The 25320-nt window shown below is 37.7% G+C and overlaps 1 protein-coding gene across 1 annotated transcript in view; it reads right to left on the bottom strand.

Moving 5' to 3' along the window:
• Positions 1–25320, bottom strand: part of CCDC170 (coiled-coil domain containing 170) — a 36786-nt gene that overhangs the window by 5192 nt on the left and 6274 nt on the right. The window contains exons 3-11 of the mRNA XM_008637986.2: positions 24331–24462; positions 21122–21378; positions 17352–17496; positions 15454–15639; positions 8718–9035; positions 5726–5926; positions 3759–3932; positions 2745–2987; positions 1635–1871 (exon numbers count right to left, since the gene is read on the bottom strand). Of these exons, the coding sequence (XP_008636208.2) occupies positions 1635–1871; positions 2745–2987; positions 3759–3932; positions 5726–5926; positions 8718–9035; positions 15454–15639; positions 17352–17496; positions 21122–21378; positions 24331–24462 (1893 nt within the window). The remainder of the gene's footprint in view (positions 1–1634; positions 1872–2744; positions 2988–3758; positions 3933–5725; positions 5927–8717; positions 9036–15453; positions 15640–17351; positions 17497–21121; positions 21379–24330; positions 24463–25320) is intronic.

The raw sequence follows: 25320 nt of genomic DNA, 5'->3' as shown, positions 1-25320 counted from the left end.
CCTGCTAAATTTTCTTTGCACCTTCCATTCAGTGAGTAAAATTATCAGAAGTAAAAAACAGACAATGAATGTAATTTAGAGCATTAACCCAAGATATTGAGGGGCAGGGGTTTGGGGAAGTAAAAAGCAGATACTATATTTTATTTTCACCCTGTAACTACAAGAAAGTAGAAGGGGTCTTATTCCAACAGAAAGAAAACAAAAAAAATAAGTCCAAAGAGTATTGCAACAATATTCAAGTGGTTTGAAATGCCCTTGGATTCAGACAGTAAAAATCCAACATTTGTGTGCTTTTAGCAAAATACTCGATGTATGACTCCATGGAATAATTTCCTCCATATAATTAATATCTTCTCTGTGCCGGATGCTTGGATTCTTCATGCGATATATGAAGAAATTAAATTTTCCTGCCAAATTTCTAATCTTTGTTATAAAACAAAAACCGTGCTAAAGATTTCCAGGGGTGAAAAGATCCCCAGGTTGTTGGTCTTCTCTCCATGAAAATAAAAAGAAAAATTTCTAGACTAATTTTCTGAAATAACATTCTTAAATTTCATTCAGAGTCATTGTTAAGCCCAACATACAGCACTAATAAAATTCTAGGCAGTTGAAATAAATTTAAAATTACAAATTTTTTACTTTAAAGAAACATCCAATTTGCTTTCAGCAATTATCCCACCTGTAGCATTGCTCAAAAACACAATATGCAGGGCAATAACATACATACTTCACAATTTTTTGAAGTTAGAATGGAACACATTTACTAATATGTTTCCCACAAATTATACTCTCCCTCTGAGTTACCACAAAAATTTTTCTGATCTAAACTTTAACAAAGTTATATGTCACAAATTGATCCAAAATAACTACATTCAATATTAAATCTGGGGGGTTTGGGGTGGGGTTTTTTGGGATGTTTCTTGTATTTTCCAGTGTTCTTTGTATTTGTGGCCTATACACAGTAACACAGACTCATTGAATCATTTAGGTTGGAAAAGACCTTTAAGATTATCAAGTCCAACTCTTAACCTGCATTGCCAAGTCCATCACTAAACCATGTCTAGGCATCTTTTAAATACCTTTGGGATTGTTGACTCAAGCACTCCCCTGGGCAACTTGTTCCAATGCCTGACTAACCTTTCAGTGAATAAATTTGCCTAATATCCAATCTAGACTCCCCCAGCACAACTTGAGGCTGCTTCCTTTCATCCTATGACTTAGTCTTGTTGAATCTCTTACAACTGGCAAGGAGAAAGTGCAAGAGATGGATGTGTAAGAAACAAAAGGAAACAGATGAGAAGTTGATACATTACATACCTAAAGTATTTGGAAAAAGACATACTTTAAAAGAGATACTAGGATTTACAGCATTTTGATAGCTCTCTAAAAGGTGATGCAATATTTGGTGATGAGCAAAGAAAATAATGCCTGTATTTACTATTCTCTTGCAAAACTTAACTTGTGGAATAGCTTTGCAATCACAATTGTCACTCTGGCTCACAAGTGTGAGCTAAAAATTCATTGTTTGATAATGTTTGGAACAGTTTTTAGCACAGCTGGATAGCTGCTCCACCTATACCATTTTCCTACACTCTTAGGTACACCTAGCACTTTTCAAACACCTATACACCTACCTGTCTCTCTCTTTTTGCTAGTTCTGCAAGGGTTGTTTTAAGCACCTTCATCTCACTGGTAACTGCTTGTAACATATTTTTGGTTTTTTCTTTGTCTTCAGCAGCTTTACACTCCTTTAAAAGAAGTTCTGATTTGGCAGATCTAAGTTGTTTCTCAGCTTTTTCTTTCATTCTTTCCAATTTGCCTTGAGACTTACTGAGTTCCTCTATTGTTCTGCTCTGCTCCAAAGTTTTGATCTGCAATAAGATAGGGAAGTGTTAAATTTGTCATACTTTTTCATCTAACTTGAGCAAATAATAAAAATATCAGGAGTGATCATGAATAAGCACTTTAGTGTGGTTTCTTTTGGGTTCTTCATTAATCATCACATGTACCTGTGAACTGAAAAGTTATTAAAGGAGACTGGCCTATTTCAACACGATTAATGAAAAGATTTTTCCTTCAATGACAGTTAATCCTCTACAGATTTTGTGGAAAGAGGTATCTGGACAGAAGAGAAAATCCACAGTGAGGGTTTACTCTCTTCCAGACCCTGGAAAAATAGTATGAAAAAGTGTTGCCAAATGTTTTGCTGGTAAAAATTATTCAGTGGGAACATGCTCATAGTTGGCTATTTCACTCCATCAGCCACAAGACACTAAGTCCCATAAAATCAATCTCCCTTTCTCCTAGTGGTGGCAAGCTATCAATGGCTGCAAACTACTTGTATTCACCCGAGTTGAAGCAGGTAATATATTACTACTGCTATGTAATGAAACATAGAAACAATTAAAATTAAGCATCTTCCCTGTTATTTCCCCCCCATACCTATCAGAATAGACCTTCTGTGAGCAGTGCATGGGAAAATACAAGATGACAGTCACATCAACAGGAAAGAAAGGGATGCATATATTGTATTTTTCTTACACTAGCCGGAAAATTTACATTGTGCTTTGCAGATTCTACTTAGCATATTAAGACAAATTGTAAAATACCCAAAACATTGTAATACTATATTTGCTTTCGCCACCTACATTTGAGCAGTTCTCCATGAACACATTTATTTTAAATGAAGTCCAGCTGTATCCAGCTGGAATAGAAAAAAGGATTGAGACAATCTTTTAACTCACCTTAAGTTCACTGGTTTCAGACAGCTTGGCTTTGAGATCAGTATTTGTTTCCCTGGCCAGATCAAGCTGCTTCTGTAGCCTCTCTATCATTTTATGTAACTTTCTGACAGCAAGATTGGCCTCATCCCTTTCCACAGCTAAGGCAGCCCTCACTTGCTTCTCTTCTTCCAGCTGGGTTATTTTCTGCCGCAGAAGACTCATGTGCAGCTCTTTGCTTTCAAGTTTTTCTTTCTGAGCCTTAAGCTTGATTTCCAAACACAAGGACATTGGAAAAAATATATGTGAAAGGCAGTGGTGCTACATAATTGCAAATTTAATCCTCGTGTTGCATATACAACCTGAACTCCTCTTTCTCTCTTGAAAATTCTGTGAAGTATCAACATATATACCTTAATTTGATGCTCCTTGTATTACCAATTCATTGTGCTTCTCTATTGTTTTAAACTTTAAACAGACCCAGTTCCCAGCTCTATACTGTTCTGACAAGCCTAAACCCAAAAGATTTCCCTGTATCATAACAGGATGACAGAGGGGTGTTTGACCAAATTTGAACAGACTTGTTCCTGTAGGAACAACTGAATGAAGGAACAGTTCTTGTTGGAATTGTTGAAATTCTTGATGAAGTACAACCAACACTCTACTAGTTCCTAGAGAAGTTTGTGTAATGTGCCTCCCTCCTTGGCAGATCCTTTTAGATTTAAATATTAATGGCAGCTGTTTACAGAACTATAAATGTGTATTAAAAAGTAGACAAATACACAGATATAAACATCCATAACTTCATAGTTTTTTCTTAAGAAGTTGTGAAAAGCAGTATAGTGTTCAACCGACCGGTAGGTTTACTTACTTCAATAATGCAGTCTTTTTGCAAAGTTTGCAATCATTCACTATCTTCTTTTTATGTCATGGACATCTTTGAAATTCTTTGCACATATACAGTCTGCTGCCTCTAGCAAGCCACTACAGAAACACAGCCATATGTTTATCTTTGAATGGTATGTCCTTTTCACATACCTTCCTTCTGAGGCTGTATGCCACAGTCTTGTTCTCAACCACTGCGTCACCTTCCAGTTTCACCAACTGCTCTACTCGGGCCAGAATTGCATCCATAGTCATATCAAATCCAACCTCTGCTGCTAGGCTATCCAGCTTCATCTTCTCATTAAGTTGCTCCAGAAATTTCAGATACTAAGATGTGGGAAAGGTGGCAGAAGAATAATAAAACTTCATTCAAAGTCATGATGTACAATTTAAAAGCAATTCCTGCTACAGTGGCAGCCAGCAATACATAGCCAAGTACACTACCCACAAGAAATAATACTGAAAGGGTGTAATTGGGCACACTCCTGACACAACTTCAAATTCTCCTTATGTCCTTTTTTTAGTCAATACTTATTTTGTTCATAAATCCCTAGATCTACTGTATTTATCTTTTTAGCAGGAAAACTTGGGGTTTGCTTCTCTGCAGCAGCAGGTATGTTCCTGCCTCTGACTTTAGTTCCTATCTGGAGCTCTGTTGTTTTGCATGGCTGTGCATTGGCAGGGAGAAGTTAGAATGGACTGCTGTGTCCTAACTAATACTGCAAGTGCTGTGATTGCCCAGTACTGTGAGCTCTAAACCAGATGTAACTGATAGCAGTGATGCCATGGATGACACACGATGTAGTCCAAGGAGATGCAGGAATGTTAACACGGTCAGCCTTCAGCCCTTCTTTGGACCAGCAAGGTTTAGAGATAAGTTACTGGTTTACAAATTGCTTTTAAGATTATTTTAATGGCATCTCCATCTGGTTTGCTGATGTGTGAACACATGCAGATACAAAATATTATTCAATCTGTTTTTTTCCTTCTTTTGTCCTGCCCTACCAGCTCTTTAAAAATTGCTTTAGTCCCTTGCTCTCAATTAGCCTGTCTTGGAAAATCCAAAGCCCTCCTTCCCACTAAGAACTGTTTCATTTTGTTTCCTCTTACCTCTGTAGCAGACCATTTTCTTTGCAAAGAAATGACAAAACAAACAGCAAAAAAATCATCCCACCAACAAACCAGTTTCACAACTGATTCGTTAGCAAAAATACCTTTTTGTCTCATGATACTTCTGATTAAAAAAACTAAAAACAGTAGCAGAAGAAGTACTGAAGTTGTTCATTAAAGAAAAAAAATCCCAAGAAAATTCTCTTGATTGGAGCAAAATCTAGAGAGAAATTTAAGAATCTAGGGCCACATGTTATTCACAGAGGAAGCAGAGCTGAAGAAACAGCTCCTTTTTCTGGTTTTCTCCCAATGTGGTGGATGCTTCATTCAAAAAAGTTAGTGTATCATAGTCTAAGGCAAAACAAATAGCACAGAATTGATGATTCTTTGCAAATACAACTTTCTAAGCATTAATCCTGGCCTGGCAACATGCTAAAACTTTGCTTTTCTTAGCTGTAGTGTTTGGCTTTCCAGGTACTATGTCATTTTTCAAACTCTTTGTTATGTGAATGAGTTACAGGCTAACAGTGTGTTTATTCATACAATTAACAAAAAATCCTAGTAGCCGTGATTGTCTAAGAATATAAAAGAATCAAAGACTACGAGATCTTGAGAGATTGCAGACCGGACGATGTTTTAGAAAAAGACATAGTGATGAGAGACATTTTGAGAGCAGAGAATAATTGAAGCACTTCTGATGTACCTACAGGGACTTCTTAAAAGATGGTTTTGGGGTGTAGTTTGGCTTTGGGGTTTTTTTTTTTGCTTGGGTTTTTTTTTGGTTGGTTTGTTTGTTTTGTTTCACAGTAATGGACTTGGAGCTCAAAAGCTTAGCTACATCTTCCAACTGCAATTTTTGGTCAAAGAAAAGGTATTACTACTCCCTACATGACGTCTGACTTTGCTATTTCGCATTACTCGCAGTGTTCCAAGTGACCAAAGCAATACAATGAGCTGTGTCTCTGCCTTTAGTGACTTCTATTCTTTAAGTAAATAATGTGTACAACTACTTTTTGTTTCTCAAGCTTCAATCCATCTTGCATCAGGTCTCCAGTTAATAATTCCTCTTCCAAGTGCTTCAGCTGATCGTGGAAATTCTCTGAACATTTTTCAGCTTTACTGCTCCTCTCCAGGGCTTCATGGTACAATCTGGTCTGATTTTCCAAAGTTTCACCCAATTTAGCTAATTGGGTTTCAAGCTGAGATACCATCTAGGGAGCAAGCAAAGCAACAAAGCATATGGGGTTAGTTGGGAAATGCTAGGAAGATATGAAACCAACAAATGATTAAAAACAGGGCAAAATATCTATCTTTAAAACACATGCATTTAAAAAGTCAAAAAGAAAAATCTGCTATAACCATTGGCAGAAAATGGCAGAAGGGGTGACATGTAAGACACCCAAAAGTGAACAGCAGATATCATACATAAGATGAGTCAAATGACTGAAAGGTGTTGCTATCTATTAAAAAATCAATACAAACTAATTTAGACACAAAATTTCCAAACATGTGGGCACAGCAGCAATACCTGGTAGTCAGCTGTCATTCTTTAAAATAAGCCCAAAAAATCACTATTCTATTGAGGAGTTGATTAGAAAAATAATATAAGCTATTTAGAAAATACATGCAGAATGTAGGGGAGAATGTAGATAGGGATAATTAAGTCTCGGAGGAGTGTTTCCCAATTGTTAACTGTTAAACAGTGTTTAAGTGACTAAAAGATTTTGCTAAAAAATATAGTGATAATAACTTCTGTAATCTAGCCAGAGCCCAAGGATAAAAGGATAAAATCTCAAAACAAGCAACTAGAACAATTTTGAAAAAACTTCTAGTTCTTTACTGTTAACTTTACAACACCTACATATAATGTAATGGATTTTAAGTTGTAAACTATTAATAAATTAAATGCTTGAAAGTATCTAGTTACACTACAGCCAAATACTGGAAGACAGTTCTATACACAAAGTTGCTTGTTTGCCTGTCTTCTACTTACTGTCATATAATAATTTGGTTACATAATTAATTATATTGCATTTGTAACTCAGTGTTCAGACACTCATCTGCAAGCAGCCTCTTCATTTTAAGCATCCTGTTGGTTTATGTTAATGAAATGAACAGTAAGTACACAGAGCTCTCATTAATTTTAATGGCACTGAAAGGTTTCCAAATCTTACTACAATTAAATACAAACAACAGTTTGCACCCAACTTGCCTAAAAAACACTGAGAAATTACTGCTGCTCATACAGTAGACAACACTAAACAATAATGAATCTGCAAGAACCCACAAACACATTTTATGCTCTTCTGCATCTCACATCACTCAGTTTTTTTAGCAGGAACAACAGTTTCAGTAACTTGTTCCCCCAGAGATCTGCTGCTGCCAGAGAACCCAGAGCCCCTTTATCAGGCTGAAAAGGGACTGCAATGGGGTTTTGGAGGCTTCAAAGCCTCCATAAACACGAGAAATTGAAGGACCGTACCACAGAAGTGGAGAGCAAAAAACCACCAAGCTGGCTTTTTATCATCCTGGGGCATCCTGGTGTAACTTTCATCCTTGGCTTAGCGAAAACCCACAATGTAGGCATTTCCTAAAACAAGGTTGCACCCTTGTTACCCACCCATGCCTGATCCATCATCTTACAAAGGCTGCATTTTTGGTCCTGCAGTTCTGACCTCCACAATTTCTCTTTCCTATGACTTGTGCTTGATCAGTCAGCCTGCAAAATAAAACGCCCCTTCCTCCTTTTTGTTTTAATGTGGCTACTGGATAATTTCAAACTATGACCATTTTACATATGACACTGAGTTGAGTCGGAGTGTAGATCTGCTGGAGGGCAGGCTGGATTAATGGGCTGATGCCAATGTATGAGGTTCAACATGGCCAAGTGCCAGGTCCTGCCCTTGGGTCACAACATTGCTACAGGCTGGGCAGAGTGGCTGGGAAGCTGCATGGTGGAAAAGAACGTGGGGCTGCTGGTCAACAGCTGGCTGAAATTGAGCCAGCAGTGTACCCAGGTGGGCAAGAATGCCAATGGCATGGTTTTTTGTTTTAGGGGTTTTTTTAAATACTTCATCAAAATGCACAGGATATTTTCAAGAACTATTTCCAGCCTTGGACAGAATACAAAATCTTTTGCTGTCATTAAAAACTATCACATCAGCAGAAGATGCTAGAATTTTAAAATCTGGCAAGGACACCAAAGCTGGTTTTCAGCAGCTCACTGAAAGCAACTTTTGATTTAGTGTGTGACTTTTGATTATATAAATCGTCTTCACTGACAAAATTAATAAATGCTTATGCAAGCAAGCAAGAAACTTCAGTGCAGTGTCAGGGTACTGCTATTGGTAAGGCTGCATTCTGACTCACCCTCCTCCCAAGCTGTCCCTTCTCTATCTATATATTCAAATACAAATTTGCAAACACTACCAGCCCAAATGCCTCAACCCAGAGCCTCCCTTTTACCTTCTCCTGGATGGCGAACAATGTTTAGATGTAAGTGTAAAAATACATATTTATTTTTAGGTGCAGGTTTTGAGGATTGGAGGGAAAGAAGTTGCCTGTGGCAACTCATCAATTATATCTGCTTTGAGAAAGAAGTCAGTTCTTGAAGTCACCATTGCAGCAGCAAATCCATACTTGTTCACAGGTTTCACTAAATCATAGCAACCAAACAGCCAACTTTGATGTCTGCTGGCACAGAAACCAAATTTCAATGTTGGAACTCAAAGACCATTCCAAGTCTTTTCTTCTTAACAGCATCTGTTATTAATTTAATTTCTGAACTCTTCCTGCTTAGTAAAACATATATTAAATAATATATAATATAATTATATATTAAATAATATATAATATTACCTTAAATAGACAACAAAATGAAAGGTTTCTGTAATTTCAAAACCTAAGCAGAAAGAACCAACACTCTACCAGATGAATAAAATAAAACGGAACCCAAAGAGAATTAATACACACACTGGGCAAGTGCAGTAGTTGCCGACTTACTATTTCTTTAGTCTCCTCTTTGTGATTTATTTCTTGGATCCTCTCCAAAATGGCTTTCTCAGAAGGTTTAACTATTGCAGATCCATGGCTGAGCAGGGTGGCAATTTCTTCTTTAAAAGCCTTTAAAGAGGTCTGAGCAGTCCTGGCCTCTTCTCTGCTGCTCTTCAAGTTTGCATCTAGCTCCCTGGAAGATTTCTTCAAATTGTGCAGTTCCTGCTTTGAGGTTTCCAAAGCTTTCTGGTTAACAGTCAGTTTCTCTTGGAGGTTTCTGATCTCCATCTCTAAACTCTGCCTCTTTATTATAGCACTGTCAAGATCCTAAAAGTGCATGAAAAATTAAACAAGATTTTTTAAATCAGTTATAAACCCTCTCCACCACACACAAATTAAGGAATAACTCAGGAGCAGGTACTGCAGACAGAGAAACTAGGACCCATATTCATCATGTTTGCTCAACGTCAGGGTTTCATAGGAGAACTGCCAGTGAAACTGATGAAAACCTGAAGTCTGCTGTAATCACACTAAAGGCTAACATCTTATATTGGATTGAAAAAAGGAATACATAAAAAAAATTTGCAGGTGAACAAAACCAATTTTTTTATTGTAAAATTATTGAAATCTTGCTTTTCCTGAAAAACCTGAAAAACAAGCACTGAAAAAGACGTGTCACAAAGCCAAAGTACTACAACTGAGAGGGAAAAGGATAGGATAAAATAGAATATTTCAGTTGGAAGTAGCCTGCAGTGATGATCAACTCCAACTGCCTGACAATTCAGAGGTGACCAAAACAGTAGTCACGGTCTCCCTGAATATAGTGATGAGAGGTGATCTTTGAGACCAGCTTATCTGAATGTGACAAAAATTCCTGAGATTATTTATTCACAGAAATGAGAAGTGAGGGACCAGACAAATCAAGGTTTGCTTGGGAATAAATAAAATATAGCCAATACAAATGTATCTATATCAGTTGTATATAAATATTGACCTAACAGGGTAGAGCAGACAGACAGAATTCTGTATCCTGACCCATGACACCAAAACAAATTATGAGAGGAAAAATAAAGAAAAATCACCATCTAAACATAAAGAAATAAAGTCTTGTGAGTCTCTTTCCTTTCCCCACAATACCAATATTAAGAGTGCTTACACACACATATACAAGAAAAATCTCTGCAGCGAAAGCAACTAAAAATATAGCAAAGAATAAGTCTTCATTTCTCAAGGCATTTTCTGATTGGTAAGAACAAATGGGAAAGAATATTCACACATGATACAGAAGGAAAGAATAATACTTCACCCAAGACACTAAATTATTATGGAGGATGGAATGTTTACAGAGAGGGATTCCTCTGGAGGTCTCAGTGGTAAGTAAAGGCTCAATAATAGGACTGATATGAGTTATGACTGTGCACACTGGAGTTAAAGAATTGTTCCTGGAGCAGTTATGAATATGGTGATTACTCAAGGGTCTCTCACGGTCTGTGTGTGCTTGCTGTGGAGCATAGTATGCCATTTGTATTAATTGAATACCTGCCAATCAAGCAGTAAATCTGGGAGCATTTCTGCAGATCAGCAGGGAGGGTGGACAAAAAAAAAGGAGTTTGCAGGGCACTTTTAGAAAATAACATATAAAAATATGATACTAAAAATACTCAAATTTTTAATAGCTACCAAAAGGCAATCATGCAAAAACACAAATAAAAACAACCCTTGTCATTTAGGAAATTATTTGCTATTACACCTTTTTGAAGTAATTTTAGAACTGTTTTAGAAACAAATGTTGGCCTGATTCCTTGCCATTTTCTCTTTTTTATTCTAGACAAGTCCTATTAATAGAAAATTCCCACCTGTGCTCAGAACTACATTATGGTAATTACAGCAAACAATAAAGAGTCATTTATTTCAATTACAGTTTTCAGCAGTGTGTATTTTTCCTTTCAGAAAGGCAGTGCTAAAATGGCTTGCCAGTACCAGGGATCTTACCTAATCACCATCTTGTTAAATTGTGAACAGCTGAAAACAAACATAGTTTATTCAAAAGATCAAGGTATAAAAGAAGTGAAAGCCACCAACAGTGACTGGGAAACTGCCTGGCAGAAAAGGACCTGGGGTGCTTGTTGACAGCAGCTGACCATGAGCCAGCTGTGCCCAGGTGGCCAAGAAGGCCAGTGGCATCCTGGCCTGTATCAGCCATAGTGTGGCCAGCAGGAGCAGGGCAGTGACTGTCTCCCTGTACTCGGCACTGCTGAGGCTGCAACTTGAGTCCTGTGTTCAGTTTTGGGCCCCTGAGCTCCAGAAGGACACTGAGGTGTTGGAGCACCTCCAGAGAAGGGCAACAGAGCTGGGGAAGGGTCTAAAGCACAAGTCTGATGAGGAGCAGCTGAAGGAGCTGGGGGTGTTTAATCTGGAGGAGGCTCAAGGGAGACCTTATCACTCTCTAAAACTGCCTGAACGGAAGTTGGAACCACGTGGGGGTCAGTTTCTTCTCCCAGTTAAGAAACAATAGGACAAGAGGGAGTGGCCCAGAATTTTGTCAGGCGAGGTTTAGATTGGATATTAGGAAAAAAATTCTTCATCAAAGTGCTTCATGAAGCACTGGAATAGGCTGCCCAGGGAAGTGGTGGAGCCACCATCCCTGGAGGGATCTGAAAGACTTGTAGATGTGGTACTTAGGGATATGGTTTAGTGGCGGACTTGGCAGTTCTGGGTTAACAGTTGGACTCCATGATCTTACAGGTCTTTTCCCACCTAAATAATTCCATTTTTCTATTAATACCGACACCCCAATCAGCAGCATGGTCTCAATATGCTGAAGTCAGCTACACATACATATACAAAAAAGAACCCACAATACTTAATTATCTTATTAAGAGTAATATAAGGTATTAAAGAGAATGCAGGTATCTTCCAGATGAATTCTTATACCAGCTGCACCTCCAGTTACCACTGTTACACCATAAGGATTGTTAACTGTTTTGCTCTTATCTCTTGTCTTCTCCAGATTGAGTCAATCTGGAAACATCTGCTGAAACCTGTCTCTAATACATATTTTCTTAATGACATCTTATAAACAAAAAAGAAAAAAAAATCCAGGTTCTGAGAAACTCATTCCTATATTTATCTGTTGGGACAAGGAAAACCTGAAATCATTTGGCTGTCTCTCCTACAGTCTAAGTATTTGGGAATATTCAAAATGTAGCCATGTTTCTCAAGTTCAATCAATTTCCTTAAATTACATTTTCATATTTTAATTAACACTTTTCATACAATTGATTTATTTTAATAAATTTATATTGATTAGAAATTATTTAGACCTATTTTGTTCATTAACATAACAATATAAATCAATATTGACTACTGATTAATTTTGCATCAGTAGTACATGCAGATATATTTGTATTAATTAAAATTTCTTGCTTACATTTCAAGTATGTTCTTTAAGGATTTTGCATGGTGCACATCTTTGAAAAACAGATGTTTAAAATAACACTTCAGAAGGAAATCACAAATATTTTCAGGTTGAATCATCAGCAAAGATGTGAAACAGAACAAGACAGTTTACTAGCTCTTGTAATTCGTCAGTGGCAATGCTGTATTTAAGTTAATCTGGAAGAATATATGTATCCTCTTCTATACCTTAGATAAATACCATAGAGGAATTTATTAAATATTAAAAAGAAACTTGGTTAGAGTAAGTAAGACATTTTAAAGGACCTACAGAGACTCTCAAAGAATGTTATAATTCTCTAATTATGATTACCATAATCAATAATCACTTTCTGGACATACAGAAAGCATGGACAGGTATTCTGATTCTCAGTCTAGAAATCTGGGCAGGGTTTAAATGTTGTTTTTCATTAAATGCAAATTTGATATCCAATGCAGCCATAATAAAGTTATGCAGATATTTACAGCTTTCCAGAAGCAAAATCTTGCAATATTCTATCAGAAACATGAGAAATTCAGAAATAAATAGAAGCATACATTCAGCAATTTAAAAAGTAATAGATTGAATAAAACTGCTTCTTGAATTGCTTTTTTTACTTTTATTAGTTTTAAGAGTTACTGGTTTTTATTCTTTGCCACTTCATATTGTCATAGAGTGAGACTGAGAGGGGAACAGATAAAATTATTGTTCACTTGTTAATGTTCCTCGAATTAATTCCAGCTAACTGCAACAAATACTCAAGTATCAAACATGCTAAAGAATATTTTAAATATATTAACCTTAAAACGTAACTAACTGGCTTTCATTTTATTCAGTAAGAATTTTTGAATACAGGCTTATGTCCCTCCTGGCACATAAAAAAAGCACTTGGTCAAGAGAAGGAATTCACAGAAATCCTGAGGAACAGGAGTGGAGAACTACCTGGCAATTAAAATAGGCAATTATTCAGAGGGGTGGCAGGGGACAGTGCAGCGGCCGAATCTTGCTGGAGATGATTGACAGAACAGTGTGATGGTCTCTATACACTTAGGAAGAATTTTAAGAGCAAACTGGGGGAAATGGGCTGCCATCTCAATCTGTAATACTGAAGATGGCGGAAATGTTTGGCCCTAAAAACTTTAGGCACACGCAGGCAGGAGTCACTTGTACTCAGCCTTTGCTGGGTGAATTCAGCTACAGGCAATTCCATTAATTAAGCCCAGAAAACAGCCCAGAAACACACAGCCAATTATGAGTCTTCTGGCATAGGAGCAGTATGGATTTCTGCTTCTCACCTTGACAGGGGAACATGTCACAACACATGCAACTCCGTTCATGTGCTTGAATGTGCAGCATGAAGTACATGGCAAAGTCAGACTGACTCTATGCTGCTGGTGCCCCTCCTGTAACCAAGTAAGACATCCATCAAGGGAACAGGGGATCCCATACATCACACTTTACATGTGAGGACTTAAAGCATTTTTTGTTTTTTACTTTCTTTTTCAATAATGAACTTCTTAATATGCTTTTGTGAACACAAAACCTTCTCCACAGATTTACTCAGTGTCTGCAAATGTAAGTAGCTAAACTGAAACGCCACTGGAGGAATATGCAGCCTCCATGAAGATGGGGCTTTTCAAAGGCAATGCTTTTGAAAGGCAATGCCAATCATTTAGAAAGACATTTCTGTAAAATCGGTTAAATAAATTACTCATTTGTCATATGCACAATAACGATAGGAGAATATTTTTCAGAAAACTAGCTGAACTTGGTAAATGTTTTGGCAGTCAGAGAAAACTTGAAAAACAAGTCACAAATGGAGCCCTGATCCTGGTCTAAAACATCTCCTGCTTCTGGCTTACTGAGTAAACTACACTCTGTTCTTCCTCACACACCTGTGTTTGAAGTGAAGCATGAAAACAGAACGTTCTCAAAAAGGACCTGTTTAAGTTTTTGGTTTGGGTTCTCTCTCAGTTCCATTGAGTCTTAGAAAATTGTACACAGCTTGGTAAGAACTATTTTCAGCAGAATGTAAAATTTATGACCCTTGTGGTACTTACATTTATCTTCCCCACAAATTCTTTCTCCTCCAGAGCACACTGCCAGCTATTTCTCATCTCCTAAGTATTTTGCTTACAACTGAATCAGAACACTATATCCTTTAAAGTGTACGGTGGGTGTCTCTTCTTTAGGAAAAGAGGAATGCCAGGGGTGGGGAAAATGCTGTATTACATTTGAAAACTCACTTGCACAAGGTTGCCTTTATGTTTAGGTAACCTACAAACTCAGTCACACACAACTCAGCTACATATTTGGCAGTCTAAGGTTCTTCTCTAATTTTCTCACCTTCTGGCCATGAGGTTTAACCACACTGTTTCACCTGCAGGAAATCTTTGCTCTGGCTTCACTAAACTGCTTCCTTTTCACAGTCATCACTCAAAGTGCAAAGCAGTAAGGAAAATTGCTACATAAATGCACTTTGTTCATCCATCCTTTAAAATATACAAACCCTTAATGGGGAGTTTAAACTCTCCTGGAGCAATTCAATCCTTAAATCATGTCCTTTTCCTTCCCAAATCATAGCTAGGTGAATTTGGTGAATACTTGACTTACAACTTAACTTATATTTCTCATCTGACCATCCTTCCTGTTGCACAGATTTCCTCTAAGACTTCCCAACAGTGAACAGTGCTTTCCTGCAAGAGCCATCCTACTGCCTACAACTTTTTGGGTATGAGCCAATGGTTATGAAATACAAATTTATGATGCACTGAAAAGATAATCTAGGGTGTATGGAAGCCAAGGCACTTTATCTTCCAGTGCCTTAAAAGAAAGAATAGTGTCCTATCAATTCCTTTCAATTTCTCATTAGAATTTTTGAAAAACTGAGTAGAAAAATTCTCAGAAAACTGGCAGTATCAAATAAATGTTATTTAAAAGAGCATTTTTTCACCACTGCATGCTTGTGCCTCAGATATTAACAATATACACATTCATTTATTTACATGTTTGTGCAAGCACAAAGGCTACAACACTAAGAAGAAAGCAAAAATAGAAATTTGCAAACAGCATTGAAAGACATTAATCTACCTCAGGTCTAATTTTACAAAATGTTATTGTTTCATCTTCACATCTCACTTTCAAAAAGTTGAAAATAACCTTAGAAAAATGTCCTTTTTAGGAAAGACCCTAATCAACATAATTTTTTCAGAAGCATTTTTTCTCAGGTAATTCCTATTGAAAATTAATTTGAAATTTCAAGAAATCATTTGAAAACCAGACAAGCATACAAGACACGCAATTATGTACCTTATTAAGTTTTTCCATGTCTTGGTAGTATCCTGCTGCCTTTTTCTGCTCCTTGGCCACTTCTGAAACTAATCTCATGATAGTTTCTCTGTTAGCTTTGGACTCCATCTCATGGACATTCACAGCTTCTTGAAGAGCAGCAACCTGGTCTTTTAGTGACAGATTTTCTTTACATATTTCAGAGACCTTGAGAAATAATTCAAATATTAGTATCTTCTTAAAAGCTCTTAACAATTAAACATATTCATCCCAGTTATACCTGCTCCTAATCATGGCAATAAAGACATGGTGTTACTGGTGACCCCTAGGTCAGATTTATAATTGCGCTCTACTATTCATTATGAAAAGAATAGAAAGACAATTAAAATCATAGAATCATGTTCTCACAGTAAACCCCCACCTTAGCATAATGTGATTCAGATTTACTCCCACATAGACGTTTTGATGTATTAAACAGGTGGAGAGCTACTGCTGCTGCATCTCCGTGCTTGACATGAAGCAGGTCACAAAACAGACCATGCAGCTACCCCATGTGAAAAGCAAATCATTTCAGCCTGGTTTTTTAAGACATGTGCCTTTCATTTGGAATGAGAAAGCTGCAATTCATGCTCAAAACTTTTTAAACATGAGAGGTTTGAGTTTGTAACAGGTATTTCATAAGCACATTCAAGGACAGGGCCAAATACCGGGTGTGCTGGCATTATGAGCAGCCAGCACTTTGGAAGAAGCAGTCCTTTCCAGGAGGATTCTAGGGCTGTTTTGGTACACTACGCTATTTCCAATCAGTGGAATAGATGAATGTGGGCACTTCAAAGAGTGAGCAAAAAATGTACCCTGATTCCTACTGGCAAGACATTTGTTAAGACTAAAACGGATTAATTCTGTCTTAAATAAAACCATAATGTGAAAAAGAAGCTAAATAGGTGTGCCAAGACCCCAGAAAAGGTTTCCTAAGGAACAGCTTTCAGCACAAATTAGACTTCCCAACTAGATTTATTACTACATTGTTAAAAGACATGAAGATATGCTTTATAAAGCTCTAATTATTAACTTATTAATATTAAAGCATGCAAGAGTGCATCTTGCGTGACAACTTTTTTTAGAGTATCTATTAAAATTTCAGTGTGCTTGCAATATCATGTAATATTATGAGGGTGTACACTCACTGTGATACATACCTAGAAAATCTTGATTTATTAAGACTGTACTCTTATGAACATAATGAAATAGAATTTCCCCAAATACCTATTGTGCTCCAAAGTGAAGAAAAATTGGGATCAAAGAGTAGACAGAAGATGAGTAAAATGCAAAAATTAGAATAAAATGTCTTTCAGCAGCATTGATAGAGGTTAAAAGAATATACAAACAATTTTCCTTTCCTAAACGGAAGCTTAGTTATTGGAACTTCAGAAGAGAAGAGAAATAATAAAGTTTTATTATTAAGTCTCAGAAGCACCACGAAGTTATTTACAGCATTTTATTACGGGACACAGTTAGGGTTGTTTTAGGGCAGGCCATTTCAGATGTTTGCATTTAATGGTACATCAGCTCAAGATAAGAGTTAAGATCTAGTGCTACAGTTTACACATCACCTGTTGACCCCCATGTTAATATTTTGAGGAAATCTTTCAACCAAGTGTCTAATCAGGGCTATGTGTGGGAGCTACCAGCTGATAAAGTATTTATGCAGGTAAGGGCAGACTGAGTTCACTGAGGCCTGTTAGTGTTTAGCACCTTTGAAAATTAGCCCAGTATGAAAAAAAAATCTGTCATTAAATGATAGCACTGTCTGCAAACCATTATTAAATACAAATATCTCTATCACTTGCTTTACTTCTGTGACAACTAAATACTTTTTTATTAAATTGCTGTAGAGAAACATTTGCCTACACAATCACCTTTGATGTTAAACGTTCCTGTGGTTTCTCTGTTTCTCTGATGTCTATGTCCAAGAATCCAGAAATCTGTGTAAGGAGCTCTTCATAGTTTTTGCTGATTTTAGAAGCTTGAGTCATGTTTTCTTTACACTCATTCAAATATTTACTAATCAGACAGAAAAAAATATACACATCAGGATGAATGTTCCCTGAAAAGGAATTCTAGGCAAAATACATTGTCCCAAGACTATTGCTAGCTTCTGCATACCACCAAATGAATTTTAAAAGTTACATTTAATTCTCTGTACCTGTTATGTAATACATATAACTTTTGCTGTTGCCTTACGTATAAACATTTCTTCATCTTGGCTTTTGATTAACACTTCAAAAAATCTTCTATGACCCCAATCTCATTCTCAGCACAAAATTTGAATAAAACACAAGAACCAAGTGACACAAATAAATAGTGCCCTCAAGATACTAGAAGCAGAAAGTGCAAGCAAAAGCTTAGAAAATTCAGGGAGGAAGAGAGTGATCAACTCTTAGCAAAACTATGTGAAAAGCATTTCACATCCCCTCTCTAAAGAAGCTGGCAGTGATGATTGACAAACTCCAAGGAAAGAGAAGCCTTTCTGGACTAATGGAAGTGTAAGACATCCAGAGTACCTGTGAAGAGAAGTTTACCAGCAGAAGCAGAGATGGGAGACGCTACTTTGCTGTACAGTACTCTGAAGCACTACCCATGAAAGGGATGCATTGAAAAAAGACACCATCTAGGGGCTACCACAAAGATATGAAGAAAAGGGAGCTTTTTGTCAGCAATTTTATCACTCAACAAGTGCCTATCATGCAGATGAATGTCCCACATGAAACAGGTTCTCAACCTTAACAGCAGGTGTCAGCTTGTAAATGCTCTACAAGAACAACAAAGCAAATAAATTAATAGTGAGTTTAACTCATTAGTATAAATTCCTTCCCTTGCCAGGGACAAAGATGGGTCCAGCAAATAAGAGCCACCATCGTCTGCTTTGGTAGCAAACACAGACAAAAATCTTGTTCATGATGCTGAAACACACATCACTTATGGAAAACTAAAAAGAAACAGATTAGCAAAATCAGTCAACCAAACAGAGCTCAAAATGACCACCAGTGTAATCCAAATGTCAACTCCAATACCTCTCACTAACTCCCATAAGAGTGGTAGATAGGTAACGGTAGATTTGCAAGACAAACTATTGTGCTTCCAGTTGAGAAACAAGGTTCTTTCTAAAGCAAATTCTTCACTCTAGAATAAATCAAGACCTGAGATGTAACCAAATAGGTGTCTAGAGCAAGTATTTTATTGAAATGCATTTGCTTATCAGAGCGTAGCACTATTCTCAGTTTTCAAGGTGGGCATGGTAGTCATTTCTGGATTCATTCTTTTCCATTCCTGATTTCTTCCTCTCTAGGCTGGCAATCAAACAGAGTATTATTCCATAACCAAAGAGCAGCATGAGACTCCAACAGGAGATGCACAGTGAGTGCAAACACAGTACACTGAATGGTTATAAATCAGTAAGCAAAACAGACAGTCCATGAAAGGATTTAACACATAGCCTTAGGAGGGAGATCAGCGCAGCTGCTGTGAACGCTGCAAAGTGAAAGAGAGTGGCAGAACAACAGAGAGGAATGGAAAACATTCATTACTGCTCTGGATATTGTGAGGGCAGTTCCACATACTACCACACAGCACACACCATGAGCCAAAAGAAGTCTGCCTTCTGCAGCAGACACTGTCCCTCAGAACACAAGCACCCTCACAGCTTCCTCACCTCTCAGCACCCTCCTTTCCTCTGTAGCCCCAACAAAGTAAATCATGAGATGATTGCTAAACTGCTGTTGTGAGGAGGGATATGTTAAGTGAAAAGGTATTAGGCTTAGACGTGACATATATGCATGCTTATATGTCAGACTATTATATAAGATTGACCAACAACACCACAACTGTTCTGTGTCTAAAAAATTGAGGCATCCACAGACAAAACCATGCCTGCTTCTAAAAATAAAAAAATCTGAAGTACAAAGCACTCACTTGATAACTTTACAAATCATCTAATTACCTGCTGTAGGGCCATAAAGGTGTGAGCACCTAGAAAATAGGCAGTCAGGTAAAAAAAAAAGTAGAACACAGCTTTTTCACAGTTTTGCTAGCTCTTCAGAACTAATGAGCAAAGAGGAGAGAAGGAAAAAGAAGAAGAAAAAAGCTTTTGACAGTTCAGACTCTAAAAATACCATGGCAATAGACCTGTTGAGTAGAAAAGCACCATTTTCAATAGGAGAGGTGCACATCCTGGAAGCCAATCATAGAATTCACCAAACATTTCTTACTATATCCCCAAGATACAGAATGTAAATATGCACTTCATGGGTGCTGGCTTGCTCTTCCCTTTCATTAGTGGTTTTCAGTGAAAATCTTTTTGGAACACCTAATTAGGACTAGTCCTGTGCCAAGTATTACCAAGGCAGCCAGACTAAGTGGCTGAAGTTCACTGAGTCAGTACATTGGTTGGTATGAAGTGACACATGCAACCATTAGCTGAGGAGAAGAAAAAGCTTTGAAAGCAAACACTGCACATTCATGAGCAATCCAACATATTTGTTCCTTCCAAATGAGCAAACTCACTACCCCTGTACCCCTTCCTTTTTGCTAGAAGTCCAGTGGCACACTCCAGGTGCACAGTGAACCAGATCTGGGACTGGTAGAGGTGGAAATTGAGCTTTTTATTTTGCTCATTTCTTGGAGCAGTCCCCTGGTCCTGATCACCACGCATCAACACAAACAGAACTGATTACACAACTGATTACACAAGCGTTGTGGGCCAAAGAGAGCAGCCAGGACTGCTCTGGGAGTGACAGCAGAGATTTATGCCCATAAAACTGACTGTATCACTATAATGGCAGGTGAGTATGAAAACCAGTATTCCAGCAGTTTTCTCCCAGTGAGTTAGGCAAGCAAAGAGAATAGGAGTATTTTCTTCCATTTTTTAATTTTTTTTTTCTTTCTACCAGAAATAGCATTTTAAAAATATTAACAGCCATTATGTCAGGCTGTGCTCTCCAGGCAGGGCTTTTGGCAAATCAGCTGGTAATAAACAAGTACACTGCAATGGCTTTCTCTAAGTTTTAAAATTACTTAATTATTAATTTTTAATGCACAAAGCCTGGCAGAGCTGTGTGAAATACTGATTTGGGAAATACAGGTGTCTGGTAAACACTCATCTTGCTCTTAACTAGACAGTATTGATAGAGTCACAAATATTAGCCTGATAATGGGTGGAAAAATCCATTATAAAAGTCTACAAGGTGTCTATTAATATGACTGACACTGATTTTGGAATTTCAGAGTTCAGAATATTTTCATACCAATCAATTTTGCCATGAGTCTCCATCCTACAGACCCAAAACACAAGCAATTATGCAGAACTGACAGATCAGTGCTCTGATACACTATGCTAAAAACAGTACAGTTAAAGGATACTATCTTTTATAAGTTTAATGCATTTCACCTTCAAAGTACAAAACACTCCAACCTCCATTTATGGACTAACAACTCAAAATAAAATTCAAATTTCAATACCTGCCACACACTCAGGTACAACAGTTGTGCAAGGCACTGTAACAGAATTCAGAACTGCAGTAAAGTCTATCCACCAACATATTTTTCTGTATTGACAACTACACTGTTCTGTCCTCCACACTGTTCTGTCCTCCCCCCCGAAAAATTGTTTCTTATCTGACATGACTCTTACTTAAGTTTGGCATTTTTCTCATGAAGCTCCTCCTTCAGCTCCAAATTTTCCTTATATACCACCTGAGCTGTCAGCTCAGCCTGGTTTTTAGAAGTGGCAAGTGCACACAGATCTTTTTCCATCTCCTGGATTTGTGTTTGCAGAGACAGGAGGCGAGACATCTGTCTGGCATTGTTTTCCTTATAGCTGTCAGCTTCAGCCTTCAGCTCTTGAAAAGAAACTTCTTTAGAGATCATGCTCGATCTGAGTTTAAGAAGCTATAGATAGAAAAGGAGAAAATTAATGAAGAGTACTTTGCCCAGGCTAAAATAACATGACTTTATAACAAGCTTAGTAATGTGATAGAAATGCATTTTTATCACTACAAGACAGAAAAAGCAATAGGAGAGGTTTGCAAAAACAAAAGCTACTGTTGGGTAACACAATACAAGATAACACCTTACAGGAAGATAAATTTATTTACTAACTCAGAATTTCGGACAAGTCTAAATTATGTTCTGCTGCACAACCTTAACTCATGTCTCCTATGTGTCTGCATTACGATAAAGTTATTAACACCTCTATTCCCTCTTTTTTGCCTGCCGCCTGCCTGCTTCCAATTCTGGTGCACAATTCCACAGATAATCTATAGCTGCAGGGAGTTGTAATAGCAAAGTATCCTGTTGTATGAGTGTGGAGACTTTAGATGATCTGAGGCATATTCAGACGCAAATAAATTTTTGGAGCATTGTGTGTTAGGCACCCTCTTCTCATCTTATGCAAGTAGTTACTTTTGGGCATGATAATCCAATTAAATGTAGCTGGATTTATGCTGAAACAGTAATAGCACCTTTTAAAGAAGGGGAGGAGAAGGAAAATCACCCTCAAATGCTAAAGACCTCTTACAGCGATGATGCTAGAGCTTTCCAAGAGTTCATGGAGTTCAGTAGATTTTCCTCTCTCTTTTTGTTCAATATACCATTTTCCATTGAACTATTTCTGCTAGAAGCTTCTCTAGGAGACTGCGCTTGAGGGAGACTCACCAGGCAAACAACATTTTCATATGATTTATTTTTGTTATAGGAACAAGTAATTTAAAGTGGACTTTTTTGTCACAAGAAGTGGTAAGGCATGTTTCAGCTTTCCTGACTATTCCAATTAAAAGCAGCAAGACACAATCTGAAGGACTTCTGTCCTATTACATAAAATTAACAGGCAAATAATTAAGCCACGTTAACTGCTCTTTATGATGAGTGATATAACTTTTAAATTGTGGCAAACATTTTAAGGCAAAAATATTTAAGATATTAAACTGCAATCCAGGGCAATGAGAAATTCACTTCCCTGATGGAGTCTTTCAGTATCACCAGACCCAAGACACTCAGAGAAATTAGAGAGGCTGGTGAGCCAATTGCCTTGGAAAAGTCCTGCTTCTCCTCTTTTCAGCCACGCACGCCTCTCCTCTCCCTCCCACCAGCTCTGTGTTTGTCTGACTTCCCCACAAACAACTTAAGTAACAACTGATAGGAAATATTCACTTTTTCTCTCACAGAGGAGAAAGAGGAAGTGGAGCTGGTCACATCACAGAGCACAGGCTGATGCTGAGAAATCAGGTAGGAGGATCATCCTTGCAGCAGCAGCACAGCCTTCGATAAGCTTATGCTTCACGTGCAAGCACTGGTTTATCAGACACTCTGGAGCTGACATAAAGCAGCACTGACTTTGAGAAAAGCAGAAGCAGCTTGGCTTTTTCCCGAGTTCATGGGCTTCATTTCCATACCCTCCTCTTTGTGCTATCAGAAGCATTTATATGGCTACAAGGTGAAATAAGATTGGGAAACTGATCTGGCTAAGAAACAACTTGAAAGGAATTATTTTTCAATTGCATTGACACAACAGTGCACTGTAAAAACTACACTTACACATACATCTGTGCTGGCACAAGGGGTGGGGCAGTGTGGGGAAGGAAATGAGCAGCTGAAGGAACAATAGCATTGCTTTGCTTGGCAGCTGGACCAAGCTATGGTATCTTAGAGTGTTCATAGCCTTAAAATTTCTCTGTGGTTCAACTCCCCATCCAATATTTTTTCCTCTGTCCATTGTCTTTGTGGTCAGTTCCAATAGCAGAAAAAGCAAGAATAATCCTATATCATGAGTTTTACAGAGCACTCAAAAGAACAAGGCTCTGACCTCAGCTGGGTCATGAAGGTCTTTATTAACAAGAGCATGAACAGCTGTTTTCTTGACTATGCTTTTGCAAGCACAGTCTTGAGGAATCTATAAATCAGTCAGATGTTCTGGCAATAAAGCCATTCAACATTTCCAGTAATAAATTCTTTGTATGAGAACATGAGATTCTCTATGGCTTTTTAAAATCTAAATTTAAAGCATGGATTCTGGATAAATGTTAAATGTAGGGGAGCCCTGCAGTAACTTCAGGATCAACTGATCGAATTAAACCTCAGTCAATGGACACTTATGCCTGTAGTTCTGCATATTAATAAATGTAAGCCTTTCATGTCTTCTAAAGGCAAATTTTACTCCACTTTAAAACTGACCACTGCCAGCATTGCTGACTTCCATCAAATCACTTTTAGTCAGTTACATGTTAAAAAAAAATTACTTGTGGAAATAATGAAGCTCTGAAAGTTATCCTGTAATAAGTCCTCTCCTGAGAAGCACCATCTACACAGCAGGAAGAGTAGAAAAGTATGTGTACATGTTCTTCAGCCTCTCTAGTTACAGTCAACTCCATTAGCACAAACGCAGTTTCACTGGTGCTGAAAGCAGAGCAAATTAGCACAGACACGGTTTCACTGATGAATGCAGAGCAAATTTGGGGAGCTATAACTTGAATAAAGGGGAGAAATGAGTAAAGATGGGCAGCTAGATCTTAACTCGCCATCAACAGGAAGATATCCATCTGAACTTTTATACAACCACAATTTAGAAATGCTAATTTTCAGGTTTAATATAAAAAGATTGAATTTAGGTGATGATAAAAAGCTAGACTGCTTCAAGTCTTTCAAATACAAGCTAATAATCAGTTCTTGATCACAGAAGAAAGCAAAGTAAAAATCACACAGACATTCTAAAAACAAATTTATTACAAAAAAAACCTCCAAAAATTCTGTAGCAAATTGGACTTTCTGAAAGCTTTCTATTCTCTACAGAAGGTGATGCAAAGAATCCTCAGGTCTGGAGAAGGATTTGAACTTTTTTAAATGTACCTCTGACTGGGCACAGTCATACTTCACTGAAAGTGCTGCAAGTTCACTTTGAGCAGTTTCAGCTGCAGCTCGATAGTGACTCATCTGCTCTCTAGTGACAGAAATATCCAAAAGAACGTGATCGTGAGATTCCTGTGAAGACAGCATGAAGACAAAACTATTAGACATCACATTTTTTGAACATTTTTGCTTCAGCATGTTTTTGTTTGATTAAACTGCTCAAGGGCATTACTCCAAATATTATTCCCAGAGTAACACACATGTACTGAAAAATAGGTTAAACAGTCCTTTTCTACAAGTCACCACTTTCATCTCCAAGTTCAGCCACCAACACCATGACCTCCCACTGTTTTCAGCTCCGGTTCTTTCCAGCACTTTCTATGTATTTAGTAACATTCAAAAGGTTCCTTGTCTACAAAATTATCCAGTCACTCTTTCAACTTGTACAAACTTTAACCCAGAGGGAGTCAGATGTCTCTCATGCAAAGAATCACTTTGGATTTTAATCTTCAGTTATACTGCACGTCCCCCCATTTTTATTTCAGAAGAAATGTTGAAAAAAAGCAACGGCTATCAATCCTCTCTGTGCATGATTTTGCAGATCTCTATTGTATCTCACCTCCACAGTCTCTCTATCAGGTTGAAGAGCCCATGCCTACTCAGACACTTGTATCTGCTCCTCCAAGTCACTTTTTGGCTTGCCATTTACTTTTTTTTACATCTAACCTTTCAAGGTTAGAGGTCCTTTTGAACTCCATCACTTGGGCACCACTTCAGCTTCCTGACTGATGCTTTCTCATCCCCAGCAATCACCATAATGACTTCCTTTGATTCTTTTTCAAGTCCTGATTCCATGGCAAGCACTGCCTCCGTCTTTCTAGTACAGTCTCCTTCACACCACTTGTACAACCCTTTTAGCTGTGCCCTTTAGATTCTATAGTAGGCTTTCTCCTTTTTGTGGTGTTCTGCTCTTCTACAGTAGAGCAGGAA

The sequence above is a fragment of the Corvus brachyrhynchos genome, unplaced genomic scaffold (genome assembly GCF_000691975.1).
Source record: "Corvus brachyrhynchos isolate BGI_N302 unplaced genomic scaffold, ASM69197v1 scaffold14, whole genome shotgun sequence".
Lineage (NCBI taxonomy): Eukaryota > Metazoa > Chordata > Aves > Passeriformes > Corvidae > Corvus > Corvus brachyrhynchos.
This window is presented reverse-complemented; position numbering and strand designations above follow the sequence as displayed.